The sequence below is a fragment of the Oncorhynchus kisutch genome, unplaced genomic scaffold (genome assembly GCF_002021735.2).
Source record: "Oncorhynchus kisutch isolate 150728-3 unplaced genomic scaffold, Okis_V2 scaffold3973, whole genome shotgun sequence".
NCBI classification, from domain to species: Eukaryota; Metazoa; Chordata; class Actinopteri; order Salmoniformes; family Salmonidae; genus Oncorhynchus; species Oncorhynchus kisutch.
Window position 1 is genome coordinate 85,001 of NW_022265918.1, and position 10,000 is coordinate 95,000.

The window sequence follows — 10,000 nt, forward strand, 5'->3', positions numbered from 1 at the left end:
CAGTGTGTGTGTGTGTGTGTTAGTGAGTAGGTGAGTGTGTGTGTGTGTGTGTGTGTTAGTGAGTAGGTGAGTGTGTGTGTGTGTGTGTGTGTGTGTGTTAGTGAGTAGGTGAGTGTGTGTGTGTTAGTGAGTAGGTGTGTGTGTGTGTGTGTGTTAGTGAGTAGGTGTGTGTGTGTGTTAGTGAGTAGGTGTGTGTGTGTGTTAGTGTGTTAGTGAGTAGGTGTGTGTGTGTGTGTGTGTGTGTGTGTTAGTGAGTAGGTGTGTGTGTGTGTGTGTGTTAGTGAGTAGGTGAGTGTGTGTGTGTGTGTTAGTGAGTAGGTGTGTGTGTACCTTGAGTTGTTCCTCTGAAGCGATGAGGACAGAGTGTGGGTTAGTCATGTCTGGAGCAGTAGCCAGGTCCAGAGAGGCTTGGTAAGGTTCTGGTAACGGTTTCCCCCGTCCGTCCAGAACGCAGACGGACACGACCGGAGCCCTGTGCATCAGCTGGATCTCTTTCCCCAACACGGCCTCCACACACCCGCTCCCCTCACCCCCCGGCCGTCCACGGCCCGACCCCACACCCGGGACCTCCAACGCGTAAGCATACACACTCCCTGAGTTTGTCCCCGCCCACAGCGTCGGGCCGTGGTGTGTACCTGGGGGAGACAGAGATATACACGTTAATATAGATACACACACAGAGATATACATGTTGACATAGATATACACACATTAAACAGAGATATGTTACCATAGATATACACACATTAAACAGAGATATACATGTTACCATAGATATACACACATTAAACAGAGATATACATGTTACCATAGATATACACACATTAAACAGAGATATACATGTTACCATAGATACACATTAACATAGATACACACACATTAAACGGAGATATACAAATTAAACAGAGATATACATGTTAACATAGATACACACATTAATAAACAAAGATATACAGTTGAAGTCGGAAGTTTACATACACCTTAGCCAAATACATTTAAACTCAGTTTTTCACAATTCCTGACATTTAATCCTAGTAAAAATTTCCTGTCTTTGGTCAGTTAGGATCACCACTTTATTTCAAGAATGTGAAATGTCAGAATAATAGTAGAGAGAATGATTTATTTCAGCTTTTATTTCTTTCATCACATTCCCAGTGGGTCAGAAGTTTACATAAACTCAATTAGTATTTGGTAGCATTGCCTTTAAATTGTTTAACTCGGGTCAAACGTTTCAGGTAGCCTTCCACAAGCTTCCCACAATAAGTTGGGTGAATGTTGGCCCATTCCTCCTGACAGAGCTGGTGTAACCGAGTCAGGTTTGTAGGCCTCCTTGCTCACACACGCTTTTTCAGTTCTGCCCACAAATGTTCTGTAGGATTGAGTTCAGGGTTTTGTGATGGCCACTCCAATACCTTGACTTTGTTGTCCTTAAGCCATTTTGCCACAACTTTGGAAGTATGCTTGGGGGTTATTGTCCATTTGGAAGACTCATTTGTGACCAAGCTTTAACTTCCTGCCTGATGTCTTGAGATGTTGCTTCAATATATCCACATAATTTTCCTGTCTCATGATGTCATCTATTTTGTGAAGTGCACCAGTCCCTCCTGCAGCAAAGCACCCCCACAACATGATGCTGCCACCCCCGTGCTTCACGGTTGGGATGGTGTTCTTCGGGTTGCAAGCCTCCTCCTTTTTCCTCCAAACATAATGATGGTCATTATGGTCCTCTGGTCTGTTTCATCAGATCAGAGGACATTTCTCCAAAATGTATGAGCTTTGTCCCCATGTGCAGTTGCAAATCGTAGTCTGGCTTTTTTTAATGGTGGTTTTGGAGCAGTGGTCTCTTCGTTGCTAAGCGACCTTTCAGTTTGTCGATATAGGACTTGTTTTACTGTGGATATAGATACTTTTGTACCCGTTTCAACCAGCATCTTCACAAGGTCCTTTGCTGTTGTTCTGGGATTGAGTTGCACTTTTCACACCAAAGTACGTTCATCTGCAGGAGAAAGAACCCGTCTCCTTCCTGAGCGGTATGACGGCTGCGTGGTCCCATGGTGTTTATACTTGCGTACTATTGTTTGTACAGATGAACGTGGCACCTTCAGGCATTTAGAAATTGCTCCCAAGGATGAACCAGACTTGTGGAGGTCTACAATTTTTTTTCTGAGGTCTTGGCTGATTTCTTTTGATTTTCCCATGACGTCAAGCAAAGAGGCACTGAGTTTGAAGGTAGGCCTTGAAATACATCCACAGGTACACCTCCAACTGACTCAAATGATGTCAATTAGCCTATCAGAAGCTTATAAAGCCATTACATCATTTTCTGGAATTTTCCAAGCTGTTTAAAGGCACAGTCAACTTAGTGTATGTAAACTTCTGACCCACTGGAATTGTGTTACAGTGAATTATAAGTTGTTGGAGAAATGACTTGTGTCATGCACAAAGTAGATGTCCTAACCGACTTGCCAAAACTATAGTTTGTTAGCAAGAAATTTGTGGAGTGTTTGAAAAACTAGTTTTAATGAATCCAACGCAAGTGTATGTAAACTTCTGGCAACTGTATCACACAGAATCATATCATACCGTCTCTAAGGTACGTATCAGACAGAATCATACCGTCTCTGAGGTACGTATCAGACAGAATCATACCGTCTCTAAGGTACGTATCAGACAGAATCGTATCATACCGTCTCTAAGGTACGTATCAGACAGAATCATATCATACCGTCTCTAAGGTACGTATCAGACAGAATCATATCATACCGTCTCTAAGGTACGTATCAGACAGAATCATACTGTCTCTAAGGTACGTATCAGACAGAATCATACCATACCGTCTCTAAGGTACGTATCAGACAGAATCATATCATACCGTCTCTAAGGTACGTATCAGACAGAATCATATCATACCGTCTCTAAGGTACGTATCAGACAGAATCATACTGTCTCTAAGGTACGTATCAGACAGAATCATACCATACCGTCTCTAAGGTACGTATCAGACAGAATCATACCGTCTCTGAGGTACGTATCAGACAGAATCATATCATACCGTCTATAAGGTACGTATCAGACAGAATCATATCATACCATCTCTAAGGTACGTATCAGACAGAATCATATCATACCGTCTCTAAGGTACGTATCAGACAGAATCATACCGTCTCTAAGGTACGTATCAGACAGAATCATATCATACCGTCTCTAAGGTACGTATCAGACAGAATCATACCGTCTCTGAGGTACGTATCAGACAGAATCATATCATACCGTCTATAAGGTACGTATCAGACAGAATCATATCATACCATCTCTAAGGTACGTATCAGACAGAATCATACCGTCTCTGAGGTACGTATCAGACAGAATCATACTGTCTCTGAGGTACGTATCAGACAGAATCATACCGTCTCTGAGGTACGTATCAGACAGAATCATACCATCTCTGAGGTACGTATCAGACAGAATCATATCATACCGTCTCTAAGGTACGTATCAGACAGAATCATACCGTCTCTGAGGTACGTATCAGACAGAATCATACCGTCTCTGAGGTACGTATCAGACAGAATCATACCGTCTCTGAGGTACGTATCAGACAGAATCATACCGTCTCTGAGGTACGTATCAGACAGAATCATATCATACCGTCTCTAAGGTACGTATCAGACAGAATCATACCGTCTCTGAGGTACGTATCAGACAGAATCATACCGTCTCTGAGGTACGTATCAGACAGAATCATTTGTCGTGTGCGGAGGGTTGCCATGGTGACGGTGTGTTCCACAGCCCAGGAGGACTACAGTGAGACCAGTCTGGTCTGTCTGACCAACCTTGGAGACCTGCACCTGTTTAACGTACCTGCCCTACGGCCACAGGTAGGGGGGGTGTACCTGTTTAACGTACCTGCCCTACGGCCACAGGTAGGGGGGGGGGGGGGGTGTACCTGTTTAACCTGCCCTACGGCCACAGGTAGGGGTGTACCTGTTTAACGTACCTGCCCTACGGCCACAGGTAGGTAGGGGGGGGTGTAGTGTACCTGTTTAACGTACCTGCCCTAAAACCACATGTGGGGGGGTGTACCTGTTTAACGTGCCCTACGGCCACAGGTAGGGGGGGGTTGTACCTGTTTAACGTAGTGTGTGTGTGTGTGTGTTTTGCAGTGTGTGTGTTGCAGTGTGTGTGTGTTTTTTGCAGTGTGTGTGTGTGTGTGTGTGTGTGTGTGTGTGTGTGTGTGTTGCAGTGTGTGTGTTAACCTCTGTCTCTGTCTGTAGGTACGTTATGACTGTATCCGTAAAGAGGACATCACCATACCATCTCTAAGGTACGTATCAGACAGAATCATACCGTCTCTAAGGTACGTATCAGACAGAATCATATCATACCGTCTCTAAGGTACGTATCAGACAGAATCATATCATACCGTCTCTAAGGTACGTATCAGACAGAATCATATCATACCGTCTCTGAGGTACGTATCAGCGAAACAGAGGCATCGCACCACTCCTGATAGAGAGTCGTCAGCTGATCTCGGCTCGATCCTCCTCTGCACCGGAGCTACTTCCTCCTGGTCAGCTAGCGCTGCGTTGGCCTCCTGGATCTACACACACACACAGGAAGTGATGTCACACTCATTGGAAGCTCTGTGAGAACCAACCAACATATTATATTGTGAGAACCAAATCTATTTTATATGTTTTGAGTACTGATGTAATTCTAGACATTCAATGACATCATTATTTAAATATTCCCCATATAATGTGGGGCTAACATGGCTGCCATAGAACGGTGTCACGTAGATTCATCATGATGCTCATTCTAGACATCCAGGGTGGGAAATTCACACCCTCTGGTTTGATGCTCATTCTAGACATCCAGGGTGGGAAATTCACACCCTCTGGTTTGATGCTCATTCTAGACATCCAGGGTGGGAAATTCACACCCTCTGGTTTGATGCTCATTCTAGACATCCAGGGTGGGAAATTCACACCCTCTGGTTTGATGCTCATTCTAGACATCCAGGGTGGGAAATTCACACCCTCTGGTTTGATGCTCATTCTAGACATCCAGGGTGGGAAATTCACACCCTCTGGTTTGATGCTCATTCTAGACATCCAGGGTGGGAAATTCACACCCTCTGGTTTGATGCTCATTCTAGACATCCAGGGTGGGAAATTCACACCCTCTGGTTTGATGCTCATTCTAGACATCCAGGGTGGGAAATTCACACCCTCTGGTTTGATGCTCATTCTAGACATCCAGGGTGGGAAATTCACACCCTCTGGTTTGATGCTCATTCTAGACATCCAGGGTGGGAAATTCACACCCTCTGGTTTGATGCTCATTCTAGACATCCAGGGTGGGAAATTCACACCCTCTGGTTTGATGCTCATTCTAGACATCCAGGGTGGGAAATTCACACCCTCTGGTTTGATGCTCATTCTAGACATCCAGGGTGGGAAATTCACACCCTCTGGTTTGATGCTCATTCTAGACATCCAGGGTGGGAAATTCACACCCTCTGGTTTGATGCTCATTCTAGACATCCAGGGTGGGAAATTCACACCCTCTGGTTTGATGCTCATTCTAGACATCCAGGGTGGGAAATTCACACCCTCTGGTTTGATGCTCATTCTAGACATCCAGGGTGGGAAATTCACACCCTCTGGTTTGATGCTCATTCTAGACATCCAGGGTGGGAAATTCACACCCTCTGGTTTGATGCTCATTCTAGACATCCAGGGTGGGAAATTCACACCCTCTGGTTTGATGCTCATTCTAGACATCCAGGGTGGGAAATTCACACCCTCTGGTTTGATGCTCATTCTAGACATCCAGGGTGCGTTTGGAAATTCACACCAGAGCCCTCTGGTTTGATGCTCATTCTAGACATCCAGGGTGCGTTGGGAAATTCACACCCTCTGGTTTGATGCTCATTCTAGACATCCAGGGTGCGTTGGGAAATTCACACCGGAGCCCTCTGGTTTGATGCTCATTCTAGACATCCAGGGTGCGTTGGGAAATTCACACCCGAGCCCTCTGGTTTGATGCTCATTCTAGACATCCAGGGTGCGTTGGGAAATTCACACCGGAGCCCTCTGGTTTGATGCTCATTCTAGACATCCAGGGTGCGTTGGGAAATTCTCACCGGAGCCCTCTGGTTTGATGCTCATTCTAGACATCCAGGGTGCGTTGGGAAATTCACACCAAAGCCCTCTGGTTTGATGCTCATTCTAGACATCCAGGGTGCGTTGGGAAATTCACACCAAAGCCCTCTGGTTTGATGCTCATTCTAGACATCCAGCGTGCGTTGGGAAATTCACACCGGAGCCCTCTGGTTTGATGCTCATTCTAGACATCCAGGGTGCGTTGGGAAATTCACACCCTCTGGTTTGAGAGTGCCGGAGCGTAACAATAATTTATGGAATTAACAAACGGCCCCGGTTGTTATGACAGTAAACGGCCCCGGTTGTTATGACAGTAAACGGCCCCGGTTGTTATGACAGTAAACATTGGCAACAAAAAACAAACAACCTAAAATGTAAAATTGTTGGCGGTGACACAGCTACGGTTACTAATGCTCCAGACAACATGAAAACACTAACATGGTCTCACTAAGGAAACGGGAGATAGACTAGTGTCCTGTCCAGGGGGTGTCCTGGTACATCAAGCTGTCTCACTAAGGAAACGGGAGATAGACTAGTGTCCTGTCCAGGGGGTGTCCTGGTACATCAAGCTGTCTCACTAAGGAAACGGGAGATAGACTAGTGTCCTGTCCAGGGGGTGTCCTGGTACATCAAGCTGTCTCACTAAGGAAACGGGAGACAGACTAGTGTCCTGTCCAGGGGGTGTCCTGTACATCAAGCTGTCTCACTAAGGAAACAGGAGACAGACTAGTGTCCTGTCCAGGGGGTGTCCTGTACATCAAGCTGTCTCACTGTGTGTGTTACCTTGCTGGTAGGGGTGGGGATGGGGCGTTTCTTCCCAGACACTCTACTCTTCCTGATGCGTCTGAAGCTCTGTCTGAGAGACTTCTTCAGACTCTTCACTCTGCTGAGAGGACCCTCCATCGCTAGGGAGTCGTTAGGGTGCAGGGTACACCTGGAGACAACAGAGAGACAGAACAGCTTAACAACACCAGAGGGGACATCTGGAGACAACAGAGAGACAGAACAGCTTAACAACACCAGAGGGGACATCTGGAGACAACAGAGGGGACATCTGGAGACAACAGAGACAGAACAGATTAACAACACCAGAGGGGACATCTGGAGACAACAGAGACAGAACAGATTAACAACACCAGAGGGGAAATCTGGAGACAACAGAGGGGACATCTGGAGACAACAGAGAGACAGAACAGATTAACACACCAGAGGGGACACCTGGAGACAACAGAGACAGAACAGATTAACACACCAGAGGGGACACCTGGAGACAACAGAGGGGACATCTGGAGACAACAGAGGGGACATCTGGAGACAACAGAGAGACAGAACAGATGAACACACCAGAGGGGACATCTGGAGATAGAACAGATGAACAACACACCAGAGGGGACATCTGGAGACAACAGAGGGGACACCTGGAGACAACAGAGAGACAGAACAGATTAACACACCAGAGGGGACATCTGGAGACAACAGAGGGGACATCTGGAGACAACAGAGACAGAACAGATTAACACACCAGAGGGGACAACAGAGGGGACATCTGGAGACAACAGAGGGGACATCTGGAAACAACAGAGACAGAACAGATTAACACACCAGAGGGGACATCTGGAAACAACAGAGACAGAACAGATTAACAACACCAGAGGGGACATCTGGAGACAACAGAGACAGAACAGATTAACACACCAGAGGGGACATCTGGAGACAACAGAGACAGAACAGATTAACAACACCAGAGGGGAAATCTGGAGACAACAGAGGGGACATCTGGAGACAACAGAGAGACAGAACAGATTAACACACCAGAGGGGACACCTGGATACAACAGAGGGGACATCTGGAGACAACAGAGAGACAGAACAGATGAACACACCAGAGGGGACATCTGGAGACAGAACAGATGAACAACACACCAGAGGGGACATCTGGAGACAACAGAGGGGACACCTGGAGACAACAGAGAGACAGAACAGATTAACACACCAGAGGGGACATCTGGAGACAACAGAGGTGACATCTGGAGACAACAGAGACAGAACAGATTAACACACCAGAGGGGACAACAGAGGGGACATCTGGAGACAACAGAGGGGACATCTGGAAACAACAGAGGGGACATCTGGAGAGAACAGAGAGACAGAACAGATGAACACACCAGAGGGGACATCTGGAGACAGAACAGATGAACAACACACCAGAGGGGACATCTGGAGACAACAGAGGGGACATCTGGAGACAACAGAGAGACAGAACAGATGAACACACCAGAGGGGACATCTGGAGACAGAACAGATGAACAACACACCAGAGGGGACATCTGGAGACAACAGAGGGGACACCTGGAGACAACAGAGAGACAGAACAGATTAACACACCAGAGGAGACATCTGGAGACAACAGAAGGGACATCTGGAGACAACAGAGACAGAACAGATTAACACACCAGAGGGGACAACAGAGGGGACATCTGGAGACAACAGAGGGGACATCTGGAGACAACAGAGACAGAACAGATTAACACACCAGAGGGGACAACAGAGGGGACATCTGGAGACAACAGAGTTTGAGTTTATTTTATTTTTACAGTGACAGTGCACATTAATCAACGTTTCAGTAAAAGTGCCGGTTTTAGCCAGCCGGCTAATTTTCAACCGCAGTCCCTGGGCAGGTTATTAAAAACAATTACAATATAGACAATAGCAACATAGAACAAGCAAGACATAGCAACATAGGACAAGCAAGACATAGCATACAGACAGAGCAACATAGGACAAGCAAGACGTAGCATACAGACAGAGCAGCATAGAACAAAAAGCAGTTGTGTGACTCTCTCTCTCTCTGTCTCTCTGTCTCTCACAAGTTGTCTGGAGACAACAGAGGGGACATCTGGAGACAACAGAGGGGACATCTGGAGACAACAGAGACAGAACAGATTAACAACACACCAGGAGGGGACATCTGGAGACAACAGAGACAGAACAGATTAACAACACACCAGAGGGGACATCAGGAGACAACAGACATCTGGAGACAACAGAGGGGACACCTGGAGACAACAGAGAGACAGAACAGATTAACACACCAGAGGGGACATCTGGAGACAACAGAGGGGACATCTGGAGACAACAGAGACAGAACAGATTAACACACCAGAGGGGACATCTGGAGACAACAGAGACAGAACAGCGTGTGTGTCTACCTGGCCAGTAGAGTCGTGTGTGTGTGTGGTGTGTGTGTGTGTGTCTCTACCAGGCCAGTAGAGTCATGTGTGTGTGTGTGTGTTTGTGTCTGTGTGGTGTGTGTACCTGGCCAGAACAGCAGTGCGTCTGTGGTAGTCAAACAGTCCGAAGCCGTGACTCGTCCCGAACGCTACGAGGTTCCACTCCGCATGCAGCATCACGGAGGTAACAGAGGCTGGTGGCAGGGCCTGCACCAGGACCAATGGTTGGAAGCCTGGAGGGAAGGGGGCGGGGCTGGCTCGGGGCTCCAGCCTATCATGGCCCTTCCAGGTGAACCCCTCTCGGTCCTGAAGCAGGTCGACCGTGGAGACATCGACCGTGTGGTCCGACCATTCATCACTCAGACCCAGCACGATCACCTGGAGACACAGACAGAGAGGGAGAGAGACACACACAGAGAGACACACACACACAGAGACACACACACACAGAGACAGAGAGACACACAAAGAGAGAGACACACACACACAGAGACACACAGACAGAGAGAGAGAGACACACAGACAGAGAGAGAGAGAGACACACACAGAGACAGAGAGAGAGAACTTAGATTTTATTGGCTCTCAAGAAGAAGAGGGAGTGTCT

The 10,000-nt window shown here is 47.0% G+C and overlaps 1 protein-coding gene across 3 annotated transcripts in view; it reads right to left on the reverse strand.

Moving 5' to 3' along the window:
* Positions 1-10,000, reverse strand: part of LOC109887162 (lethal(2) giant larvae protein homolog 1) — an 85,815-nt gene that overhangs the window by 31,749 nt on the left and 44,066 nt on the right. For all 3 annotated transcript variants that reach the window (XR_004209458.1, XM_031821430.1, XM_031821431.1), the window contains exons 14-17: positions 9,482-9,774; positions 6,951-7,101; positions 4,462-4,600; positions 331-635 (exon numbers count right to left, since the gene is read on the reverse strand). Coding sequence is in view for 2 of the 3 variants with exons in the window: in XM_031821430.1 (XP_031677290.1) it covers positions 331-635; positions 4,462-4,600; positions 6,951-7,101; positions 9,482-9,774 (888 nt within the window). In the remaining variant the exon portion in view is untranslated. The remainder of the gene's footprint in view (positions 1-330; positions 636-4,461; positions 4,601-6,950; positions 7,102-9,481; positions 9,775-10,000) is intronic.